This window comes from Nelumbo nucifera, chromosome 2 (genome assembly GCF_055504915.1).
Source record: "Nelumbo nucifera cultivar China Antique chromosome 2, China Antique-T2T, whole genome shotgun sequence".
NCBI lineage: Eukaryota > Viridiplantae > Streptophyta > Magnoliopsida > Proteales > Nelumbonaceae > Nelumbo > Nelumbo nucifera.
Window position 1 is genome coordinate 41,229,491 of NC_142650.1, and position 27,131 is coordinate 41,256,621.

A 27,131-nucleotide genomic window follows, 5' to 3' on the forward strand; every position below is an offset into this window, starting at 1 on the left:
GGTCTGTCCCAGCCACCCCTACAAATTTGTTATAAACACGCGCCAGTTGATAAAACAATTCAATCACATTTAAACACATCGATTGATATCAAATTCAATCAGAATTAAACACGTCATTTGATAATAGTTTACGGTTTCAATGGGGTTGTAATCCATATTACATATTTTTGTTTGTAGCACATTCGGGTATTCGGGGTCACCGGAAGAAAACGGGATTTGATCCTACCCTTGCTAGTTGCTAGTATCGTGAACAAGCTGGTTGACACCCTTTCGCTGAGTTCGGATTTGGTACTCATATAACTATCCTCACACCGTGTTAGGAATATTTTAGTCCTTGTATGTTAGGAGATTAGGATGGTGCAAATCATGGTTTTTAAAAACGAACCGGTGATCGAGCCGGTCAGGGGTCCGATTATCGGTTTGAACAGAACGGTCAGTCCATTCTGACAAAAAAATTAAAAAAAAAAAACAAAAAATTGAAAAATGGTCAAAATCGTTCAAACGGTTCAGCGATTTACTGACCAAAATCAACGATTTTGAAGAAAAAAACAATTTTGAAGGAAAATAGAACCGGTCATTCCCATTTTTCTGGTCCAACCATCCGGTCCAATCTGATTTTGAAAACAGTGGTGTAAACTGAAAGGCTGTATTGTGAGGATCAAAATCTGATTATCTTTTTTAAGGCTCCTCACACCGACCTCATATCCACGTTCCACCATGTATTAGAAACTATCTCTTATAAATAATAACATAGAAGTATGCAAGATATTCCATATGTGTGGATGGAGGTCGATGTGAAAAGCAGATCTGGATTCTTGTAATTCATAGGAATGTATTGTGGAGTTGGCATGGAGAACACCTCCAGGTGTGGGGATCAGATTTTGATGTATGGGGGATGAATTTCCTCTGAGTTTGGCTTCCAATAGTCTTTACAGCTTTGTATTTTATTTTATGGGAAAACGTTCCCAATGCAAGATTGTAAGAGGTTATTCAAATGGTGTGAGCAAGGGTTTGCACTGACTGAAGTCTAACTCACGTCCTCTGTTGTATGAGACCAAATCTCCTCCAAACAAATAAATGCTTTCAATACGTTCAGCTTGATTTATATCTTCTACACATTTTCAGATGCAGACATGGTGGGTCTCAGTCTTATGGTGAGATGGAGTTATTTGGACGTTTATTAACTAAACATTTTTGTATTTTATTTGTTTAGAAAATTAAAAAAAAAACAATGATAAACTTGTTTATTGACACATAGGCGTTACATCAACAAAATAATGAATAAATGTCTATTCATTGAGAGAAACGCTAAAATGAAGCTTCTCCTAATGATATAGTTCATATAAATCGAAATCTACTTTTACAAAATCCTTAAGCATACAGATTCACATAATGGGAAAAATGTTAAATTGACACCTATGTAACAACCTTTATTCAATAAACTCCCATGATTCCAAATACACGCAATCTACGAATACAAATCCTATAAAAAGCATGCCGAGACAGGTTTTGTTGAGACTTGAGAGCAGATCCCAATTCCCATTGAATAACCCATTAAGAAAACGCATACTAATCTTCTAAAATTCTATTGATCAGACTATTCATACCTTTTTCCGTCAATCTACCATAGTATAATTACCCATGATTTGATTGTTAACCTAATTTGCATTGCAAATATGTCTAAACGTGACCAATAACAAATATTTTGTTTTACCAATCCATGGTGGCTCAATTGATAAATTCTTGGTATAAAGAAAACTTGAGGAGGGTTATGGGGACAAATCACGGTGCATGTTAGGCCCACAAAACATATCAGAGAGTACATAGATTGATTTTGCACGTTTTCTTTTGGAGAGATGCCAGGTGGCCATCTCAACTAATGGGCCATCGGTGATGTAACCCAGCAACTAATACTTTTCAAATATTTTTTTCCTTTTTTTTTACCAGGGGAGGGGTAGCTCATTCCCCAATCTGATGTAAGGAGTTAGGATCTCCTGCCAACTTTCTAAACCCCCCACCCCCCTACCAACTCGATCTAAAAACCGCGTGAGATATCTCACTATGAGACTAGGATCCATTATGGAATGTATTTTGTTGGAATGCAGGTGGTCTAGGCTCTGGTGTATGAAGGATTCAATTTGAAGTCTCCACTACAACGAACAAAAGACCAGACCTTATCAACTAAACACTTGGCACCTTGCAAGTCTCACTAAAAAATGTACATGCACCATAGATTGGTGCCTCATGAATTACATGAAAAACTTAAGGAAAATCTTTATAAGCAAACATATTTTTTCCTTTTGAAAGAGCATATTTCCAATTTTCATATTATTTTGTCATTCAATGAGTGCAGATTGCTGAAAAAATCACTTATTAAGCTTTTCTAAATAAGGATTTGTGCTTTGTTAAAAATATGATCCAAAGAATCATTATTATTTGAATATTGAGTTTTGAGCCAGATTGATTTTTTATTGAAAAAAAATACTTTTTTACAGCTTTAAATAATCAATTCTTAGAAGGGTAAATTACAAATATTCACCCTTATACTTGGGGCAGTGATACTACCCCCCCCCCCCCCTCTAACTTCCTTTCCCTTTAACTTCTAGATCCCAAGACTTTGTGGGCAATCTACAACATGAATGCTGTTGTTTTCATCTGTTTTTGGAATCGCCACATTAGCCACAGAAACATGTCTTGAACTCTGTTTTTTGTTTTCAAAGGGAATAAAAAGATAAATTGCATGGTTTTGTTTCAAAAAAGAATGCATGCTTTTAGAACCAACAAAATATTGGTTTTTAAAACAAAAAACAGATTTCCTAGTATAGAAATTATATGACATATGGAACATAATATTGAATAATAAAATGAAAACATGTTTTTGGATTCAGCTTTGAAAACAAAAAACACGTACACAACCAATAACATGTTTCATGTGTTTTTGTTTTAAGAAATAATTTGTTTTCAAACAAAATGGTTTTGATTTGTTTTTGGAATAAACAACAATAAAACAATTCATATTGTAGAATGCCCCTTTGGTCTTCCAAAAATTCTAAATATTGCATGTTTCTCTCAACTTTTAATTCAACACAGTTCATTTCATAATGTTTTGAGAATGATCGGTTCATCAATACATTGAGAATGATGTTTTTAGATTTGTTGTTTTCATCATTTCGTTTTTTGTTGTGGTAAACCTATAGAATCTCAAATGGGAAATTCATGAGGTATTATGTAGTGTGGATGAGAAATTGAGTGGTGTATTCTCAACTACACCACACACCATGCCACAATATAATAGTTTTCTGCATTGTGGATAAAAATAAGTAGCCTGAACCACACCACACCCATATAGGTGTTTTGTAGGGTGTGGTGTGGTTCAAGCCACACCCTACGTTTTGATTCTATGTATCTTGAATACACAATGTGTGGTAATCTACAACGTCGATCAAGAGTAATAATTTTTTTCTTTTGTTTTTTAAGTAAAATACAAATTAATTTAACATGTGATTAATTTAATCATAGCTAATACAAATTAATAAAAAATTAATTGATGAATTCAAAAAATTAATAATGACTAAAAAATTAAAAGTAATATAAAAATACAAAATGCACACATAAGATAACTAATGTTCATAATAAGTAATTAATAAAAAAAATAATTTAGAATTACTAAAATTAGCAAAAACACACATATATATAGATATATTAAAATTGGACGGTCCATGTTAGCATGTCTCTCATTTTAGATAAGCTATTTATCTATTTTCTCCATTTTTTTCTTATTTTATTTTGTTTTAAAAATATAAAACAATAATCATTGTTTATCTTGATTAGATTCATAAAGTTGAACACTATTAGAGAGATACCTTTGTGTTTTCCAAAGCCTCTTATTTTAATACATGTTACAGTTACATTTAGAAATGACATTTAAGAGAGAGAAAGACCATTAGGTTTTCAAAGGTCTCATATCTTAATGCATGTTATTATTACATTTAAGAGAGAAAGATAGAGAATAGTTATAATATAAATCAAGGTTTTTAAAATTGAATCGGACAACAAACCAATTAGAGGTCCGATTCCTGGGTCGAATGGTCTGACTATTCAAACTGAATGGACGGCCCATTATGATAGAAAATTTTAAAAAGAATAAAAACGGCCAAAATTGTTGGACAGTTCAAACAGTTTAACCTTCCGGATTAGCCATTTGCTGACTCAATCAACGATTTTTTGGAAAAATAATGGTTCTAGGGTGAAACGGAATCTGTCACCTGACCAATTCCTGGTTTTTCCGATCCGGTCTGGTTTTGAAACCATTATATAAATCAAATAATATAAATAGGTTCAGGTTAAACAATCAAAAAATTATTAATTTAAAAATCCACTAAAGTTCCACTAAAAATAAATATTAACAAAAGTTAGTAAATATTAAAAATGAGTCCTAATTCCATTTAAAAATCCAACTTAAAAAATGTTAACAAAAATAAATTTAAATATTAAAATATTAATTGATAGTTTTAATAATATTATTAGATAACTTATGAGTTGAGACCTTAATAAATGCTAACAAAAAATATTAATTGATAGTTCTTGATGTAACCGTTTTTGGTCACGTACCAATTTTTTCAGATGTACCAATTTTTTGGCTAAGTACCTTATCACTTGACCTGCTCCCAGGTGGCCTGTGACTCAGAGTATGGTGGAGCTCCCTAGTGGCAAACTGTCTGGTGATGAGCTACTTAGTGGCGAACTCCCTGGTGGTGAGCTACCTGGTGACGAGCTCCCTGGTGGAGAGCTACCTGGTGACAAGCTCCCTGGTGGAGAGCTACTTGGTGACGAGCTCCCTGATGGTGAACTACCTTGGTGGACTCGTCATTTGACCTGCTCCTAGGCGGCCTGTAACTCAGGGGATGGTGGAGCTCCCTGGTGTAGCGCAACCCGACTGCCCTCTGCATGAGGTGATCTCCTCTCCTTTGTAAGCGGCAGGAGCTGAGGGACCTGCGAGAACTGAATCAGAGGATCCAGGGGTATTTTCCCGGCAGGGACTTTTCGATGCCTAAGTTAGCATTCTGATTGTAGGGAGCTTGGAGAGAAATGAGAGAGCTAGAGAGCAAGGATTACCTCCATTTTTTCATTCTCTCCCCCTTATCTTTGGGGGTCAGAGTCCTTATATAGTGGTGTCCTGTCAAATCAGGCGTAACAGCCTCTGTCAAGTTAGGCGTAACCGCCTCTGTCTCTCTGCCGCAGCCGTTACTCTCAGAGTTGAGGTGGCGGGTGCAGGCGGCTGCTACGGAGTACGGCTCTGCTAGTCAAGGGACAGCTCTCAGGATTGGCAGGCACGGCGCCGCCTAGTGAAAGACGTGGGTGCAGGTCTTTGGATCTGTCAGGTACAGTTGTCAGGCAGGAGATCTTCCTGCGATACACCGAGCTGCCTGTAAGTGCCAAGCTGCCTCTAAGTGGCGAGCTCTTCGTAAGACGCCAGGCTACCTGCGGAGTGGCCAACTGCCTGTGGCGAGCTGCCTGTAAGGTGCCGAGCTACCCGAGCTGTACCGAACTGCCTATGCCGAGCTGCCCGAGTTGTACCGAGCTGCCCAGTCGTCAAGAGGCCGCACTTGGTTTGCATGAGGTGCCAGGTGTCACAATTTCACTGGAGGGCCAAATCCACCCTCATCAGTTCTAAATACCAACAATTAATTAAAAATCTGAAAAAATATGAAAAACCTAAACATAATTAAAATACTAAAAATAATTAAAAATATTGAAAATTAACAATATTTTATATTAATAAGGGTATTTACAAAAAATAAAAGTACAATTAATAGTATTTTATTATTAAAAATAACAAAAAATTATTAAAAATACCCAAGCCATATGTTATTGAAAAATAGCTACCTTTTTATTAACTATGGTATTTATTTACTTATTTAATTTATTTTTTATTGAAAGCAATTGCAAATTAATTTTGTAGTGACTAATACACAAAAATAAATGACGAAAATACTGAAAATAATTGAAAAATACTCATATGCAAAAAAATACTAAGTAATAATGAAAAAACACCAAAAATTAATTAAAAATCCAAAAATTCTAAAAAACCTAAAGCTTAATTAAAATACTAAAAATAATTAAAAATTAAATTAATTGTATTTTATTGAAAAAATACTGAATAATAATGTATTTTAATTATTAATGGAATATAATTAACAATAATTATTTTTAAACCGTAATTAACAATATTTATTATTTAAGCTATAAATAGTAGAAAATTACATTTAATTACCAGAAAATTACACTTAATTAATTTTAGCCAAGAAACTAGCAATATTTATGAAAAAATAATAATTTATAGAAATTACTGTATTTTAAATAAATACATTAATTTAATAATTATAATATTTTAATAATTAATAATAAAAAGTAACAAATCGTTTATAACTTAACCTAACCCGATTAGATCTATAAATTTGCAGGCTCAAGAAACTATTTTCTTTTGAGTTAAATTTAGTTGAGATATGCACCATGCCCACACATTATCAGGGATAATCAAATCTGAAGTCTTATTGGATATCAAACTTTTGGAGTCCAATGATGGTTTTAGTGGATAGGGCCCAAGCTAAACAACCCCTAATAATCTCAACTTGGAAGTTATATGCATATATGGTAAATATTATTATATAATATTTAAATAACAATTTATATATATATATATATAGAGAGAGAGAGAGAGAGAGAGTTGGTGTTTATTTTTTTATACTATAGTAGAATTAAATAAAAAATTTAAGTTGTAAAAAATCATAGTTTTATAATTATCACGAGCCTCTTTATCAACAAAAAATGTGCATGCTCGAGCCTGATCCCGGCCTGACCATTGGACCTAGATCTTGAGCTCGAGCCCAGCCCTTATATAAAGCCCAAAGCTCGAGCTTGAGCCCGAAGCCTGATTTGTACACAAAATGTCTTATTTTCAGTATACTTTTATAAACTAATATTATATTAATTTAGTAATAATTTAATAAATTAATAAACTGATTTATATTTCCTAATAGTAAATTGATATTTATTAATAATTTAAGAAGCATATATATATTTATTATATATAACATAAGTACTTTTTTATATATGTAATAGTATCGGGCTAGGCTTATTTGAGAAAGCCCATGAGCCTAGAATTTTGTCAAAGCCTGAAAAATAATGGGTTGGGCTAGGCCGAGCTGTTAGGCTACCTGGCCCATGAATAAGTCTAACTGTATATATAAACAATTGTATACATAAAAAAATAATATGAAATAAAAATTTAAACATTTTTTTTCATTTTTTTTAAATGGACCTCTCACAACTTAGCCTGTTCCGTGGCCTGACCTGGCCCGAGGCTCGACCCAGCACGACCTGATTTATATCTCTACTTGAACCTGCCCAATACTGGGGATAGGGCGGGAAATTTGAGGATTCCCCATCCTTGATGAGGAGTGGGGTGCCTTGCCCCTGAACTCGCCCGACATTGAGGCATTGTTGCCTTGCCTTGAACCCGCCTAACACAGGGGACAGGGCGGGGATGGGGTAGAGTGTCTAGACTATGGGGCAGGGACAGGGATGGGGTGCCCCGCCCTAAACCCACCCCAATTGTCATTCCTATATAATTGTTAGTTATTAGTGAAATTAATAAAAATGTTAATTTTGTAATTATTTTTATTTATTTAAAGTTAATCAAAATTTCATTTAAAAATAATAAAATAATAACAATTATTAAAATTACTATAAATTATTAATAAAACTAAATTTGTTAAAAAATATACTTTGAATACTTTTAGTTAATCGACAACAAATTTTAATTATTAATTTAATATTAATTAATAGTAAATAAAATTATTAAATATTTCAGATTTTCCAATACATCGTCCCCGCTAGTAGAAAAGTAAAATTTATACTTAATAACAATTGTAATGAGAAGATGAATATCATTAATTACATATAAGACAAGTAATTAAAAAATGGTGTATGAATTAATATACATACAAAGTACTATAGGGAGAGGGGCCTATGGTGTGATTGTGACCATGAGATAATGGTATACCGATATATTGGGGTGTCGTATATTCCACAGGTTTTAAACCACACGACACCATATCAGAATGCATTAAAGTGGTGTGGTGTGTTTTGAAACCCACTATTTGTGGATTCACAATATTACCCGACACCACCTTAGTAATTTTACTTTCATTGTCAACTCCTTCTCACAAGTCAAAGTCAAAAGTTATGGAATCTAATGGCCATCTGTAATTTATGCCCTTCTCAGAATAAGTTTTGAGCTTGAAAAAATTATAAATTCCAACTATTTTCATAAATCCAAATTTAGAAGTGATTCTTAAAATTACAAAATTCATTAAAATTAATTTTCTGATGAGCCTAAAGTCTATCTCCTTACTCCATATTCATGGTCAAAACGAAATAAGCCTTAAACCCCTAGATCTCAAAAAATCCGATTTAGGAGAGATGCACTAGCATCTGCAGGTTTTTTATGGTTCACTTTAATAGAGAATAATTTTCTATTCATTCCTCGGATCTCTCTATGATTTAAATCATAAAAAAAAACATAATATAGTAATAATAACTTATAAAAAGGATCAAAGTTTTGAGGAAAAATAACTTAATTACCTAGGAGGTGTTTGTTACATTAGTGCTGTAGTGGTTCTTTACCCATTGACTTTTGGGTTGATCAATATACAAACTTATGAAAGAAAATCTTGTTTTTTTGAAATGTTTTATAAACATTTTAAGTTGAACAATACAAAATATACATTTTTCTAGTTGAAGCGACATTTGTATATAAGATGGCAACAGTCTTGCTTATTTTAGTTTTTTTGGTCTAGTTAGAAGTCTGTAGCTTGTAGTTTCTTTTCTTTGTTTTTGCTTTGCTAGTTAGAAGTCTGTTTTTCCTGTGTTTATGGCTTTAAATGATTCTTCTTTTCTACCAAAAAAAAAAAAAAATGCAACAGCAATGTAACACTACCTTACCAAACACTCCCTTATTGGCGGGTTATACCTATACAAATCTGATAAACGTCTAAACGACTTCTCTGCTCCTGTTTCAACTGTCAGACTTCTTTACTCTTCTTAAACTTCTTTGCTCTTCATAGATTATCATTTGTCAAAAGAAGTGGTTTCATTAACCAGCAATGGATCAAACAACTTTCTCCACAAAAAATTCCAGTTTAAAAAGGTATTTCAGTAATAATGTTGAAACACCAGGGGCATTCAATATATTCGCTTTGTGCTTACCTATTTATAGCTCCTTCATCAGCTGTTTTGACTCTGATCATTATCCAATGCAGCTCTGAACTCTAAAAATTCCCCCATTGTTGACGACTGAGAGTTGAGTAGTGCCAGATATAGATAAAAGAACAAATAAAAGAAGAGAAAGCGAAAGTCGTCCCAGTCTTCAGTTGTCAGGTTAGTGATTTAGCGTGTCTTCTTGTAGGGTTCGATTTTCGTCTCTTTGTTTATTTATTTATTTATTTTTTTATCTTTAATAAGTTCAATCCGCTCGCTTCTCCATGTTAATCTCCATCCTTTCTGCAGTTCTTTATTGTTTTACTTTAGATTCCGCTTTTCTATAATTCCTATAAATTTGTTCTCGATGATGTAGGGTTTTTACTTATCAGTGTTCCTTTCTGAATCGCAAATTATCGCTGTTAATCTCTATACGTAATTTTTGTATTTGGATTTAACCATCCTGCAAGGATTGCTGAAATATGTTTTTCTTTTCTCTTTTTTTGGTAGATTTTCACAATAAGTTCGTACCTAATGCAGATGCTTCGGAAGAAATTGGAATTGTATTCGAGAAAACAAAACGGATAAGAGCTTCTAGCGCTCTGGTTGTAGTAGACATTAATTAATGTTAATTTGCTGGACTTGCCTGCTTTAACACGAAAGATTAAGATTCATGGATTATTTTTTACGCTTTCATAATTATATGTTCCCAAGTTATTTTCTTGGTTGGTAGTTAGTCGGAGAAAGATGAATGTGGTCGGTAAGGTCGGGAGCCTCATATCACAGGGTGTTTACTCTGTTGCTACCCCATTCCATCCTTTCGGTGGTGCTGTTGATGTTATCGTCGTCGAGCAGCAGGATGGGACCTATCGCAGCACGCCCTGGTATGTACGATTTGGCAAATTCCAGGGTGTCCTCAAAGGTGCTGAGAAAGTTGTTCGCATCTCTGTAAATGGTGTTGAGGCTGATTTCCATATGTTCCTTGACAACTCAGGTGAAGCTTATTTCATAAGAGAGGTAGTGTCTGGTAAAGATAGCAATATAGATGGGGTTCTTAAGGATTCTGATGCTTCTGAAATTGCACCAGATGATGCCAATAATAACAATAACAACAACAACAACAATAATGACAGTGGCAGTGTGAGTGACGATAACAGAATCAATCTTTGTATTTTTCGAAATAAGAGCACTGTATCCAATGCTGAGGAAGTCCAATTTTCTGTTGAATCTGTTTCATTAAGTATCAATCAAATTGAGAATGGTGAAGCTGATGATGAGAAGCAGCCTTGTGAACCCCAAGACCAGCGATTGCCTGGAGAGGGTTCTGTGGGATCATCAGGGTACAGAGGTTACCACTATGAGAGCTTAGATCACGTGGAAGATGTAGTGGAATCTCAGGGTTCTGATTCAGAAGTGGTCTTGGTTAGTGTTGATGGTCATGTACTGACGGCACCTTTCTCATCGGAAGAGGCCACAGATGATGTGCAATTGAGTACACCTCAATTTCATCTTGGTCCAGGGGAAGGATCAGAGTTTAATGGTGATAATGAGGAAATTGGTACCAGTGAAGATGCATGGGCTGCTGACTATTTAAGTGATACGGATGCATCTGAATCTATCACTGCATCATCAGGCTTTCCCCCTGTCTATGATAATAGTAGTGGTCATGGGCATTTAAATGAAGTTTTTGAAGTTTCTGGTGAATATGTTAACAGAACTCAAGAGACTTGCCACACTGAAAATGTGGAAGGAGATGAAGTTGGTGGGATCAATAGAGAGATTTTTGGGAGTTGCTTGGAGCTTTCAGAATTAACCTTACACATCGAAGATGCAGATTCACGGGATGCTGGTTCTATAGGCATGAAATTGATGAGAAGGAAGGGCTGTGAAGATTCAGAAGAGAATTCTCCTTTTAGTCTACCTGCAGAAGGGCTGAGTGAAGGCACAGGTGATCTTAAAGTTGAGAATGGTGCAGAGTTCCTTTCGCCTAGCTCAGATTCTCGTTGCAACATTAATTCTCATGATTTAAGCATTGAGATCAAGAACTTCAAGGACAACTCCATGGAAATTGAGAATTCAGGTGGCATGTCTGTTCATTCTTTAAATAAGAATCCAGGATGGGAGGATGAACAACTTGGTTTGGCAGCAGAAGCTCAAAATATACAAAGTGGTCCAGGAAGACCTGAATGTGGAGAAGTATGCAGTAAAAGCGAGGTAGCAGAACCTCAGAAAGAGACACACAGCTCTGAACCTGGTGTACAGATAAGGTCTGGCTCAGGCATGGGTAAGGATCTCCAAAAATGACTTTTCACTACATTGGTAAACTTCTCTTTTGTCACTTGGATCTGACACAATATTTATGCTGTTTCATCCATGCTTATTGCTTGCAGGATTTGAGATTTCACTTTGTGGTAACTTACTCCATGCTGGTATGGGGTTGGGTCCTGCTGGTGAAGCTTTTGATGCACATTGCATATCTGAGGAGGAGTTCAAATCTTCTTCAGCATCAATCATTAAGAATGAAAACCTAGTCATCAGATTTAAACAGAAGTATTTGCTTTGGGATAAAGCTGCTCCTCTGATTGTTGGAATGGCTGCATTTGGTTTAGATTTACCGGTTGAGCCCAAAGATACAATTCCTGTGGATCAGGAAACACCAAAACCCAAAGAAGAGACGCCTGAAACAACATCTTCCCCTTCTGGCCGTAGGTGGAGGCTCTGGCCAATTCCATTTAGAAGGGTTAAAACTCTTCAGCATGCTAGCAGTAGCTCATCAAATGAGGAAGTATTTGTTGATTCAGAGTCAGGGTTGCGAAACCCACATGCACAACCTAGTCAAACATCCAGTGGTGGCAGCGATTCTCCTCACAAGCAGCTACTAAGGACAAATGTTCCTACTACTGAACAGATTGCCTCTTTGAATCTGAAAGAAGGTCAAAATGTGGTAACCTTCAGTTTCTGTACCAGGGTTCTAGGCATCCAGCAGGTCTTACATTCACCTCTACTTCATGGTTCTTGTAATTTGAATATGATGAATTAGTTGGGTTGGTATATACTATGCTTGGTATCTGTTAACTCTTTAACTTCATCCATAGGTTGATGCACATATTTATCTGTGGAAGTGGAACACACGAATAGTTATTTCTGATGTTGATGGGACCATTACCAAGTAAGTCTTTATAGGCTTTGAGGTGCTGATACATGTTTCTGCTTGAAGACAATGCTGTTTTTACAGGTCTTAACACCCTACAATGATGCCAATGAAATTAACACATCAGTTGAAGGAACCTAGTTAACTTATGGATTTGGACTTTAGATGTACGAATTCATGGCTAAATGAAAAATATTCCAAACTAACATTTCACAATAGAGTAAATGTGAGTTATTTGTAATAGACACTCACATCTATATCTATGCACTTTTGTTGATGATGCAATTTATTGAAAATTTAACAGGTATATAAGACATCTAAGAGCAGGACTATATCTTTGGCGTGTTTTGATGGATGACAAAACTAATATTACCAAAATATGAGGCATGCATCTCTTTCTTGATATTTGATTGATTTTGTTAATATAATAAAAAACCAGTTTGTAGTAGCTCTACAGATCAAGAGTATTTTAGAAGTATTTATACTCTATGTTATCCATAACCCAGATTTCCCAGATTAGGCTTATGGGTGTTGTTTGCAATATTTTAAAAACCGACCTATAGCATGAACCATTTTTACCTCTGGGTCATAGGTAAGGTTTAACATGTTGATGTCGGTGGAAATATTGGTCATCCAAATATACAAAACATGTCGGAAATATCGTATGGAAATATTATAAAAATTATAGACATGGTGGAAATATTGTAAAATATGCAAAATATAGTATGATATTTTATGAATGACAAAAAAGCATAGGCACACCTTTTTTTTTTGAATTATTATCTTGTTCCAAATCATTAAACAAAGCTAAGAAACTAAGGTTATAGAAAAAGAATACGTTCTGAAGTTGCCCCATAAACCTTAAGATTTAGAGCTTCATGATAGAATGAGTTAAAAGGAAAATTTTAACTCATAGAAAATGTAAATAGTTGTAATAGATCAACCAGATAATCTATTACACAAAACAAAAGACTAATATTTAACTTCATGTATGAAATGAATATTAAGCTAGCTCAAAGTGGCGATCATGTTAATTAGGCGGACAATAACATTGTTACTTCACATGTCTACAATATTGTCACCAACTTATGTTATAATTCTATCTCTTGGACTCTACATAGTACTGGTAGCGTTCATTGTGTAGGTATAAACACATATTTTATCAATAAATATGTATAATTATAGTCTACGTGTAACATATGAATATTTTATATTTAATTTATATTTTAATTCAGTTTTTATTTGTAAAAAATTCTAAACTTTGCAATTTGAGGCCAAAATAGTGGGGCAAGGCACATGCAACACCTTGGGACACATAGATCTCAAAAAGTTAGCCAAAAATAAAAAATACCCCAATTGGACATCAGAGCGCAAAGTTATGGCCTTCAGAAATTGGAAGTTTGCATACACATTTAGCGTGCAACCCATGAGGCTGTGACCTGGTCACCAAGTCAAACGGGTCAATGGTCCAACTGCCCCGGGTTGGACGTTTTTTGACCAGGTCAATGGTTTTGACCAATTCCTGGGTTATAGTAGAACCGGACCTAGACCCATGGCTGGGTGATGGTTTGAATGGTTCAACTGGTCGGGTCAACGACGGGTTGGAAGCACTGGTTTTTTGTGGCAATAGAGAATCTAATAGATTACTATTGAGTTTGATAGACTTGAAGCCCATGCTTGTTTTTTCTGATGTTCCTTCTTTAACCACATCTATTTTTTTGCTTTTATTTGAGCACTTTTGAAGTTAACTCAGAATTTGAAATTGTATGCAGCAATTATCTTAATTATTTTCTGCAATAACCTTTTGTTCTCCATTGTTGTCTATCAGCCTTAAGTTAAAAGCTTATAACGTCCACAATGTAGTTCAAACTCTAATTAGAGCAGCATGCAAATCTTCCATTCCTGATACATCAGTCTTAGGTTTTCTAATTGGTATATAACATCAGCATATATAAGAGTTGAAGATACTTGGCCTTTGTAACTTCCCCACATCGGGAAATCCTACACTTATATCAAATTTCAAATTTTAAGATCTCTATTGTCACTTGGTGTTCATGTAATGATGTGATGCTCATATCACGCATTATGGTCAAACGACTCAAACCACATACAATCTTAGAATGTGGTTTTGTATTTCCAGTAGGTGTGCAACTTGGCTGGGCTCAGATTGAGGATATTATAAAATTTGAATGGGCCTGGCCTAAGGGCCTAGGCCCATTGCTATGTAAATTCTTCAAATCCGGTACCCAACTTGCACCCCTAACTTCCAGATATTCTGGGGGCTTTGAGCTTTCTTAGGATACATTTGAGGTGAGGTATGTCATGTGTCACTGGTATGGTATGGGAACTTGAGCATTCTTAGGACACATTTGATGCATGTTTGAACTTTGAAGTGGCTTCCGCAATTTTGTGCAAATAGGATTCCTGAAAGCATTGCCATTCCCTGAACAAATGGCATGGGTTTTAGTTGTCATTCATCGTAGCGTATGTCGATTGTGATTTGTACATCATTTTATGTCTTAAGTTTTTCTTAGTTTTCCATATCTATGAGTTGAACAAGAAACATTTTGAATGCTAGTTTTTCTCCTAGTTTCTGTAACTGTAGCCATATTTATATGTGAAAGTACATAGGTGTTGGTTGGGACGGATGTACTTGTATACATTTTAAGAATAATGCTCATGGCTAATCATCCTCTGGTGATTATTTAGTACCCAAGTTCTCATTGTAGTTAGAAATGTTACAGATTACTGGAACTGTAAAGGACTCCCCAAGAGTCATCATTAAGAATCCTGTTACTAATCTATTATCTTCTTTAATATTGAAGAAAACATTGGTATTTTTGGCAAATAGTAATATTCTTTTTGTGGGAATAAACTATTGCTGAAACATTTTACAATTTGAGAGTCCTTCCTTTTCTAATATAGATAGAAGTTAAATTGTTTACTTCAATGCATGTTTTTCAGATCAGATGTCCTAGGCCAGTTCATGCCTTTAGTGGGTAAAGATTGGACACAGTCAGGGGTAGCTCGACTTTTCTCTGCCATTAAGGTATGTTTGGTGTAGGTCTCTAATCTTTGAAGGTCCATGATCAGTATCAGTTTACAAATTTAATGAGTTTTTATCTCACAATTTGTTCTGATTTTTTTATAAAAACCCAAATCCTGATGTGGGGTATGGTGGTCTCACAATTCTATGAGCATTTGGTGGTAATAGAGTAAAAGGCTGATGTGGATTTTGAGGAAAAACTTAAAAAATAAGTTGATTGTTTCTAGTGTTTAGGATTGTGAGTGTAGTGATATGCTTAGGGTTACTAGGGTCAATGGGGTGATCAATTTGGACATTCCTTTTAAATGTAGACTTGCTGTGAGATACAAAGAATAGAAAAGAGAGGAGGAAGAGAAAATAATGAGAAAACAAAAAGAATAGGCTGGTGGCGCCAAGTACAGCAACAAAAATAATAAAAAATGATGATGAAATGATGGAAGTGCCCTTGTGGCACATAACTGAACATTACATCCCTCCCCCCTCAAGTTGGAGCATAAATATCAATCATCCCCAACTTGTCACAAAGTTCATTATGCCACAAGTAATGAAGACCTTTCGTGAGAATATTTGCAAGTTGCTCTTTAGAGCTGACATAAGGAGTGCACACTTATTCCTTCTCTAATTTCTCCCTAATAAAATGTTTATCCACCTCAACGTGCTTTGTTTTATCATGAATGATAGGGTTAGCTTCTATATTTACGGAAGATTTATCGTTACGATGGAGTGACATAGGATCATCAATTGTAAGCCCTGATTCACCCAGTAGGTTCTTAATCCATAGAAGCTCTACAATTCCATAGGACATGGCCCTATACTCTACCTCTGCACTAGACCTGACCATCAACACTTTGTTTCTTACTTCTACAAGTAACAAGATTTCCTGCCACAAAAGTACAATAGCCTTTGTTGGATTTTTTGTCGTCCACTAAACCGACCCAATCAATATCAATATAAACTTCAACTTTCATATGCCCATGCCTCTTAAAGAGGAGACCCGTCCTAGGGAACTTCTTTAGATATCTAACATCCATCTTTGCTGCCTCTAAGTGAGCTGCCTTGGGTGTGTGCATGAACCGATTGAGGACGTCCATAGCATAAGCAATGTTGGGCTGAGTCTTAGATAAGTACTAAAGTCTTCCAACAAGTCTTTGGTACTGTTTTACATCTTTTATAGGCTCGTCCTAGCAATCTCCCAGCTTATGGTTTATATCCATAGGAGTGTTTGTTGGCTTTTTCCCCAACTTTCCTGTATTCTTCAGGGGATCTAGGGTATACTTTGGGAGATGAAGATACACTATTGAGAGTGAGCAAAGTAGAAATCACTATTTGCTGATTCAGTCAAGCTTCTTGTGAGAGAAAGAAGGGGAAGGTGAAGATTTCAGCAGTAGAGAAGGAAGGAGAAGAAGAAAAGAGTAGGTCAACTAGAGTTATGAGAAAAGTTAACCCCAGCCGCCAGCCCCTCATTATATTTATATTTATATTTAACTTAAAGATGAGATATTACAAGGATGCCCTTAGTAGGGCGGCTACTAAAATTGAATAGTCACAACTTTAACAAATAAAAAACTAATGGGTTGAAGGCCCAACAACTTCCTAATTAAATAAAAACAAACTAAAGACAAACCGGGCCACTCAACAAAACAAACCGACCCACTCAACACTCCCCCTCAAGTTGGGAGTAAATGTCACACATTCCCAACTTGCGTAGATCATGCTCCAGCTTGTTCTTTGCAACGCCCTTTGTGAGAACATCAGCGAGCTGCAGATCAGAAGCAATGTATGGAAGACTGACTTCTCTAGAAGTTGCCCTTTCTCTGATAAAATGTCTATCCACTTCAATGTGCTTAGTTCGGTCATGCTGGACTGGGTTATGGGCAATGTTAATTGCTGCCTGGTTATCACAGTATAGCATCATGGGTTCTTCTGCCTGTACACCAATTTCTTCTAACAGAGAACGGATCCAGAGAAGTTTTGAAACTCCATGCGCCATGGCCCTGTATTTGGCTTCAGCACTTGATCTTGCCACCACTGTTTGTTTCTTACTCTTCCATAAGACTAGGTTACCCCCAACTAGGGTGCACACTCCTGAAGTTGATCTCCTGTCATCAAGGCATCCTGCCCAATCGGCATCTGTATAAGCCTCTAGTTTCAACTGTCCATGATTAGTAAACAATATGCCTCTGCCTGAATGTCCCTTCAGATAAGCAAGGATCCTGTCAACTGTCTCCCAATGCTGGACTCATGGGGCATGCATGTATTGACTTGCTACACTCACTGCATAGGAGATGTCTGGTCTTGTCATACACAAGTATAGCAGCCGACCCACAAGTCTCTGATATCTCCCAATGTCCTTTACTGGTTCACCTTTTGTTGCACTGATTTTATGGTTCTGATCAATAGGGGTGCTAATTGCCTTTGTTCCAAGCTTCCTTGTCTCTTGAAGAAGGTCCAAGACATACTTCATTTGAGAGATAAAAATTCCATGTTTCGATCTTGCAACTTCGATGCCTAAGAAGTATCTCAGTTCTCCAAGATCCTTAATTTCAAATTCCTTATGTAAGTTCCTCTTCAGACTATCAATCTCACTCAGATCATTCCCAGTGACAACAATATCATCCACATAAACAATTAGGATTGACACCAAAGATCCCCTACGCTTCACAAACAAAGTGTGATCGGATTGAGTTTGAGTGTAGCCAAAATCAATCAAGGCCTTTCTGAATCTGTCAAACCATGTTCTGGGAGATTGTTTCAAGCCATATAGTGACTTCTTAAGCCTGCATACTTTTCCCTTTTCAGTATCATTGTAGAAACCAGCAGGAAGATCCATATACACTTCTTGCAGATCCCCATTTAGGAAAGCATTCTTCACATCCAGTTGAAACAAGGGCCAAGAGTATGAGGTAGCAAGGGAAAGGAGTATTCGAACGGAGGTCATCTTTGCAACTGGCGCAAAGGTCTCTAAATAATCAATGCCATAGGTCTGTGTGTATCCTTTTGCGACAAGTCTTGCCTTGTACCTCTCTATACTTCCATCTGCCTTATATTTTACAGTGTAAACCCATCTGCATCCAACTGTCTCATTGCCTTCTGGTAGGTCCACAATGTCTCATGTCTGATTCTTAATCAAAGCTTCCATATCTTCCTGCATAGCTGTCTTCCACTCAGGTTTGGAGAGAGCCTCACTAACACCCTTGGGTATAGACACTGAATACAATGAGCAGTACACTTTCTCTTCCATTTTCTAAGAGCAATAGGGAGATCAAGGTTATCGGTAACAGAGTTAATAGGATCAATGGGAACTGAATTAGTAGCGGGATCAAGAGGAATACCTGAATCCATATCAGCCGAATCTGGAGTCTCCCAAGGGATCGACAGGAAGTGGTGTGAGTTTTGCTGTAGTGGAATCAACCGCCTTGTGAAGTCTCTATCGTGAGTAATGCTGAGAAACAGAGCGCAAAGGAGGTGGCACCGGGTGGTGGTCAAGCACAGGAGGTGACACAGGGACTAGAATTGGGAGAGGGATAGGCTGCTGACTTACTTCCCCAAAACACTCCCCCTGAGAAGGATTCTGTGAGAAGAAGTACGTGGATTAAAAAAAGGTGACATCCATGGTAACATATTGGTTCCTAGAGACTGGATCATAGCAACGGTACCCTTTCTGATTCTCTGCATATCCAAGGAAGACACACTTCTTTGCCTTGGGATCAAGCTTCGAGCGGTGAGGACCAAGGATGTGTGCAAAGCAGACACACCCAAACACCCTGAGAGGAACATGAAACATCTCCCCCTGAGGAAAAAGAAGGTTGAATGGAGTGCTGAATCCAAGTATACGAGAAGGCACCCTGTTAATCAGATATATTGCTGTGAGAACTGCATCACCCCAAAACCGAATCGGAACTGTAGATGTGATCATCATGCTTCTTGTGGTCTCAACAATGTGTCTGCTCTTCCTTTCTGCAACACCATTCCGTTGTGGACTGTAGGAGCAGCTGCTCTGATGGACAACACCATATTCTAACAAGTACGAGGCAAGATGTCTTTCAAAATATTCCCTGGCATTGTCAGATTTGAACACCTTTATTCTTGTTCCAAACTGTGTTAGTACCATCTGATGAAATTGCCGCACCAAGGATGGTACTTCATCGCGGGATTTCATCAGGTAAATCCAAGAGTATCGAGAGAAATCATCCACAAATAGGAGAAAATAGTGATAGCCTCCCATAGAAGGAACATGGTAAGGACCCCACACATTCGAATGAATAACATCAAAAGAAGAAGAACATCTTTTATTACTAGGTTTAAAAGAATGTCTACAATGCTTTCCAAGTTGACAACCTTCACACTCCAGACTTGACAGACTAACAGACTCAAAAAGTTTTGGAAACAAAGAACTCTAAGAAGAAAAAGACAAATGGCCCAAGATCCTGACTCACTGTCCTTGCTAACATGATGACTCTAGTGAGGGGGAACATCCGGGAGGTAGATTCCATTCACTTCACGACCATTCCCAATCGTCATCTTTGAATCCAGATCCTGCAAAATACAACGTCCAGGAGAAAAAAATACTGAGCAGTTCAAATTCTTAGTCAAACTACTAACAAATAACAAATTTGTGCTCAATCTGGGAGCATGAAGGACATAGGGTAAACAAATAGAATCATTAATCTTGACAGATCCCTTCCCAGCAATAGGAACATGGGATCCATCAGCAGTGGAGACCCTATCTCTGCCAGAACAGAGCTGGTAAGAGGAAAAAATAGTGGAGCTATGGGTCATGTGCTCTGAGGCTCCAAAATCTATAATCCAAGGAGGTCCCTCCTTACCTGAAGTGGAAACATAATTTGCAGTGACGTGTGAACTACCTGTGTGAGCAAAGGAGGTAGAGTGAGCTCCACTAGTGCCACCTGTACCTTGTTGTTCGCTTGCGGCTGAACTGGAACTAGGTGTATCCCGCTGGTTCAGAAATAGCCCATACCTCTCAAGTTCGGCCCTTACTGCAGCAGCTGCAACAGACTCCAAAGCAGCTGTAGTAGGAGGGGCTGGAGTGTCACCGGTAACTGCCATGTGCGCATTCCCCTTCTTATTTCTCAATCTAGACGGCACAAGATGTGGGTGAAGCTTCCAACAAGTATCTCTTGTATGTTTAGGCTTCTTATAGTAGTCACAAACCAAGTCTTTTTGTCTTCCTTCTTGATATCACCGCCACTTTGTTTAGGTTTCACAACACTTACCATGGAAGACTGATCAGAAATTTGGGTTTTCATCATCACATCCCTCCTGCACTCCTCCCTTGACACAAAAGCATATGCTTGGGGAAGAGTGACACTATCCCTGGAAAGAAGATACTGTCGTGCAATATCATACTCAGGGTTAAGGCCAGCAAGGAATTCAAACACCCTATACTTCTCTAAATGTCTCTGATAGGTAGCTGCATCCTTGGTGGTTTCCCAAGCAAAGGTCTCCAAATGGTCAATCTCCTATCGCAGGGTCTTAAGGGCTGAAAAATAGGCTGCAACAGATCTATCTCCCTGCCTTGTAGCAATAATCTGATTTCTCAGTTGATAAGCCCTAGCAACATTCTCCCTTTGTGAATAGGTTTCTGCAACCCCATCCCATATTTCCTTAGCAGTGTTTGCCCATAAGAAATTTTTACTTATATGTGGCAACATGGAATTACACAACCAAGTCATCACCATATAATTTTCCTGCACCCACCGGGAATTGCTAGTTTCGGGTTTCACCTCTTCACCAGTGATATACCCTAATTTCCCACGAGCCCCAATGACCATCTTTGCAGATTGTGACCATTCCAAGTAGTTTGCACCATCCAACCTAACTGTAGTAATGGTTCCAGCCCCGAAGGGGTCTCCAACACCCCCTCCCACTGGTCTCATTTCACTCCCGGGCTTATTTTCAACTCTATGGCCCTCCATGCTTCTCAAAAAAGATAAAGAAAATAACTAAAAATTGCAGCAAGATCAAACAAGACACATTTTGGAACCAACAACACTTTCTTGGTGTCCTGGGCTTTCTTCCCACAAAAGATTCCTTTTCTGTGGGATGGAAGAAGAGAGAGAAAAGACAACCGCCCTCTCTAGAAGCCTCCAGACCACATGGGACTTGAATCGCCCCTTACAAAAACTCCAAGGAACCCTAAAAAACTAGGGCGCCACTTCCTAGGTCAAAATTGAAGAGTCCAGCAAAAACAGGACTCTTCCCCTTTCTCCAGTTTTTCCTGACTCTGATGAGAAACCCTAGACCAGCTGCAGGGCACACAGATCCATCAAGAAAATCCAAAAACTGGGCTTACCTGAGAGCTTCGATCAACCTCTTAGATCACCATGCAGTCGGCCGATCTAGGGCTACATGAGAGAACAACTTCAAGAACCTTCAACCTGCTCTGATACCAAGTAAAAATCACTATTTGCTGATTCAGTCAAGCTTCTTGTGAGAGAAAGAGGGGGAAGGTGAAGATTTCAGCAGTAGAGAAGGAAGGAGAAGAAGAAAAGAGTAGGAGGTCAACTAGAGTTATGAGAAAAGTTAACCCTAGCCGCCAGCCCCTCATTATATTTATATTTAACTTAAAGATGAGATATTACAAGGATGCCCTTAGTAGGGCGGCTACTAAAACTGAATAGTCACAACTTTAACAAATAAAAAACTAATGGGCCGAAGGCCCAACAACTTCCTAATTAAATAAAAACAAACTAAAGACAAACCGGGCCACTCAACAAAACAAACCGGCCCACTCAACAAGCAACTTCAATCCTAAGGAAGTAAAGTAAGGGACCCATATCCTTCACTTCAAATTGTGCAGCCAAGAACTCTTTCAACTTCTATATCTCTGATACCTAATCACTAGTGATAACTATGCCATCTACATAGACTATCAAGATAGCTGTTTTCCTTACTCCTTCACAAAGATTGTGTAGTCTGTTTAGCATTGTTTGAATCCCATATGCTGCATAGCCAAATGGAATATGCTAAGCCAAGTCCTTGGTGACTATTTTTAGGCCATACAAAGACTTCTTCAATCTGCATACTTTTTTGTTCACTGCCCTTAACACAAAAACTAGGAGGTTGGATCATGTACACCTCATGCAAATCACCATTCAAGAATGCATTCTTGATGTCTAATTGGTTGAGTTCCTAATTCACTTTTGCTACCAAAGAGAGGAGAACCCTAATAGAATTCATCTTTGCCACTAAGGAAAAAGTCTTTGCATAGTCCACTTCATTCACCTTTGCGAACCCTTTTGCAACCAGATGGGCATTATATCTTTTTTTGTGCCATCTACCTTATGCTTCATGGAGAACACCTATTTATACCCCACGGGTTCCTTTCCTTAAGGAAGATCCATTAACTCTCACGTACCATTTTTATGGAAGGCATTGATCTCTTCTTTCATTGAATCTTTCCATTCAGGAACTGATAAAGCCTCTACAACACTCTTTAGGAGAAGAAAATTGTTAATGGCTGAAAGGGAAGCATGAAATGAGGGTGAGATGTTACTCATAAAAAAAATGAGGGTGAGGTATTTTCATATGACAGGAAGTGGGTCATAGGATTGTGTGTGGTACATGATCTGACACCCTTCCTCTTTGCAATAGGAAGGTCCAGATTATAGGAAGAAGTGTCAATGTCAATAGGTTTAGGGATATCAATAGGGATAATAGTACCTAGATGGGGCAGATCCACCCCTTGAGAATCTGATGGCGTTGGTTGCATAGCTTTTGGTTGCTCCATGACCTTTGCACTGTATTGGCCTTGGCTTCTATAACATTGTCTAAGAAAGACACGGAATGGAGGAGGATTAGGAAGAGGAGGTAAAAGAACCTGTTTCTCCTCAACCTTACTCTCCCCCTGAGGAGAAATAGGAAAGAAGGGCTCATTCTCAAAGAAAGACACATCCATAGAGATGAAGTATTTCTTGGATATTGGATTAAAACATTGATAGCCCTTCTGAGAAAGGGGATTACCAAAGAAAGACACAAATAATAGCTTTGGAATCAAGTTTACCACGGCTAGGAGATAAATCATTGGGCAAAACACCAACTTCTTGATCTTTCTAGTTTTAAGGCTAGACCTATATCTGACTTCTTGGCCCAACAACCTCATCCTTTTGGGTTGAATAGGAACATTGGCTTGAACAGGAACCTTAGAGAAGCTGAAATTCCTAGTGTGTCTAAGCTGCTAGGCTTGCTGAACTCAATATATTTGGGAGAAGAAGGTTTGGATTCTAGGGTTTGGGCCCTTAATCCTGATAGTTTGTTCTCTTGTAGATCTTTCTTTAATTCTTTTGTAGTCACCTCTTCCTCTCCTTTCCCAGTAAATGAAGTTTGGTTCTGTTCCATTCCCCCAAAAATCAGCGCTTTCTGTTGGGAAGTGTTTCATAGATGTATTGATACCTTTGACTTGCTTCAAAGAAAAGACCAACTTGGTGTTTGTCCTCCAACTGGTGCATTCTGTATAAGTTAAGTGGTGAGATTGCCTTTCATCTCCTAATCTATTTCCCTCTTGTTAGCTTTATTTGGAATTGGTTTTCTTCCCTTTTTGGATGTCGATAGTGTTCTCCTGGCAGCTTGGAAGGATTGTTCAGCCCTCTGTTTTTAGCTGCACTAAAAGGAGGGGCAGGATCTTGGGGAGATGTATGAGAGAAGTGGTACTATGGACAGTTTGTGAGGAAAGAAATTCAGGAATCTTTGAAGAAAGAGAAAGGGGCAAAGAAGCCTTGGTAGAAATCATAACCTTAAGAGTGGCACAATGGGCAAAAAGTTTGAAACTTTTTTCATACTTTAAGGTTGAAGACTTCTTTAGAGCCTGTGCTACTATTGCTGCCTCATCATCTAGAAGACAGAAACCTGTTGAGAAGTGGTCACCCCCATTATGTGGCTGGAAGAAATTGAATTTTGATGGGAGTTGTCTGGGCAATCCGAGCCCCTCAAGCATGTTCATTAAGGATGAGGAAGGAAGCATCATAGCCTTATACTCCGGACCTGCTGAACAAGGCGATCTGGCAAGAGTAGAACCATTAGCTGCAATATATGGGGTTGAAAAGGCAAAAGAGTTGGGCATTGATAGACTAATCATTGAGGGTGACTCGAGAACTGTTGTGAAATGGTTGAAGAAGGGGGAGGGGGTGACATGGCACTTGGGGAATGAATTCAAGCGATTTAAATGATTATCGAAGGACATGATTATCAGAGTTAAGGGTGTGAGAAGAGTAGAAACTGCAAAACTCCAATCTGATCTGAAACCTATGATAGAAAAGTAAGAAGAAAAAAGATTTTACAGAGAAGAAAAGAAGAGAGAAATAGAAAAGAATGGGAAACAGCCAAAATCAGATCTGACTGCCCCCTTCATTATCTTATATACTCATAAAAAATCTGAATACAATGACAAGTATACCCTTAGTAAGTCGGCTACTACTAAAAGAACATAAAAGCACTCTCAACAAAACATGAGCTAATGGGGCCTTGGGTTCAATAACTCTAACTAAACATTATGAACAAATACAAAAAGTGTTATCAGGTTAGCCCAATCTCAACACACCCCCTCAAGTTGGGAATAGATGTCACACATTCCCAACATGTGTAGATCATGCTCAAGCTTGTTCCTTGCAACACCTTTTGTGAGAACATCAACTAGTTGTAAGTCAGATGCAACATATGGTAGGCACACTTCTCCAGGTGTCATCCTTTCCCTCATAAAACATCTATCCACTTCGATATGCTTCGTCCTATCATGCTGAACTGGGTTACAGGCAATGTTAATTGCTGCTTGATTGTCATAGTATAGCATCATAGGTTCTTCTGCCTCTATTCCAATCTCTCCTAACATTGACCAGACCCAAAGAAGTTTTGAAACACCATGTGCCATAGCTCTGTATTTAGCTTTTGCACTTGACCTTGCTACAACTGATTGTTTCTTACTCTTCCATGAAACCAGATTACCTCTAATAAGGGTGCAAACTCCTGATGTAGATCTCCTGTCATCTAGGCACCTTGCCCAATCAACATCTTTGTAAGCTTCTAACTTCAAATGTCCATGGTTAGCAAACAATATGCCTCTGGCCCTCTACCTAGGTGTCCCTTCAGATAGTCAAGTATCCTGTCAATAGCCTCCCAGTGCTGAACCCGTGGGGCATGCGTGTATTGGCTTACCTTAGACAATAAAAATGACCAAACTAAACCTGGGACACGAACTCAACAATCAAGAAAATAAAGAAGAAAGTCTGCTGAATCCCACAAAGAACAGATAGAAAACGGTAAAAATTCTCTTGCTATCAGAACATTAAAGAAAATCCACAAGATTTAACTTAGTAAATAGTTATCATTGACCAGAGCTAGAGCCTCTCTTATGAATCTTGAAAGTGGTGGTTTGGAATCCCCATCACAACCTTGGAAGTTTTAACTTACATTCATCGGACACTACCAAGGAGATCTCATATACTGAAGTTTCACGGTTCTTATATGGCCTGATTTGGTTCTTCACTTCAATTTATTTTATTTATTTATTTGTTTTTGGGGTTGTGGGTGTTGGACAGCAATACAAGTTAGTGTTTTAAAAAGCGTGGGAGGTGTACGCACGCCTCTAGGCGAGGCATTTCCAAAACGCCCCGAGGCGTATGCTAGAGGCGCTGACACCTCTGACTTTGAGCCCTACGCCTCATGCAATTTTTTCATGAGGAGTGCTAGAGGCGTATGCCTCATGCGCCTCATGCACATCTTATATAAAAAGACAGAAAAAAAGAAAAAAAGGAAAGGAAAGGGAAGGGAAAGAAAAAGAAAGAGAAGAAAAAAAGAGAAAAGGAAAGAAAAGGAAAGGGAAGGGAAGAAAAGATAAGGGGAAAGAAAGTGGTTTGCCCCCTGTCCCTTTAGCTGGGGGGCTTCGCCCCCCAGACCCCCCGTTCTCTCCACTTCATCAAGACCCCCCCCTTTCAACTAATGTTATGCATCTTTATTCTTCTTAATATAAATGATTTTTATTAAAGATAAAGAAAAAATGAGATCCCCCCTTCCTCTTCATCCTCCTCCTCTTAAGGAGGCTTACGCCTCTTGCGTTTTGAACTACGCCTCACGCCTCTAGGTAGTGGAACGCCTCGCGTCACGCCTCCGTGTTTTAAAACATTGATACAAGTATCTGCATTGGTGGATTAGTCACTACATTTGAGTAAATCGTCATCACTAGCAAGATATGAGATCTCCTTGGTATCATCAGTTCAGATCTTTTGGAGGTTTTCAAGGATTTTTACCATTCAATCATTGTAAACAAGGGAAATATTTCTAATTTCATCTTTCTGATTCCCAAGAAAGAGGGCACTCTAGAGGTGAAAGACTTCAGATCTATTAGCTTGATTGAGAGTGTGCATAAAATAATAGCGAAGGTTTTGGTTGGGAGATTGAAAAAGGTCTTAGGTGAGATCATCTCCCCAAATCGATTTGCTTTTGTCAAAGGGCAGTAAATTGTTGACAACCTCCTAATAGAAAATGAGTGTGTAGAAGAGAGGAAACTGAATGGCAAACTGGAAGTGATTGCCAAGCTTGATTTGGAAGAAGCTTATGATAAAGTTGATTTGAGTGTCTCTTGGAGATTATGAGGCTAATGGAATTTGGTAGAAGATGGATTCAGTGGATTGAGGGGTGTATAAGCTCTATGTGGTTTTCAGT

The 27,131-nt window shown here is 37.7% G+C and overlaps 1 protein-coding gene across 18 annotated transcripts in view; it reads left to right on the plus strand.

Moving 5' to 3' along the window:
* Positions 1 to 9,063: 9,063 nt before the first annotated feature.
* The window catches only part of LOC104599243 (phosphatidate phosphatase PAH1-like), a 32,082-nt gene continuing 14,014 nt past the window's right edge, over positions 9,064 to 27,131 (plus strand). For 8 of the 18 annotated variants that reach the window (XM_088898725.1, XM_088898726.1, XM_088898728.1 and 5 more), the window contains exons 1-6: positions 9,064 to 9,211; positions 9,324 to 9,441; positions 9,772 to 11,545; positions 11,652 to 12,247; positions 12,357 to 12,430; positions 15,377 to 15,461. In XM_088898725.1, the coding sequence (XP_088754851.1) occupies positions 10,009 to 11,545; positions 11,652 to 12,247; positions 12,357 to 12,430; positions 15,377 to 15,461 (2,292 nt within the window). In that variant the 5' untranslated portion in view covers positions 9,064 to 9,211; positions 9,324 to 9,441; positions 9,772 to 10,008. The remainder of the gene's footprint in view (positions 9,212 to 9,323; positions 9,442 to 9,771; positions 11,546 to 11,651; positions 12,248 to 12,356; positions 12,431 to 15,376; positions 15,462 to 27,131) is intronic. The other 10 variants (XM_010261696.2, XM_010261695.2, XM_010261697.2 and 7 more) reach the window with 6 other exon arrangements.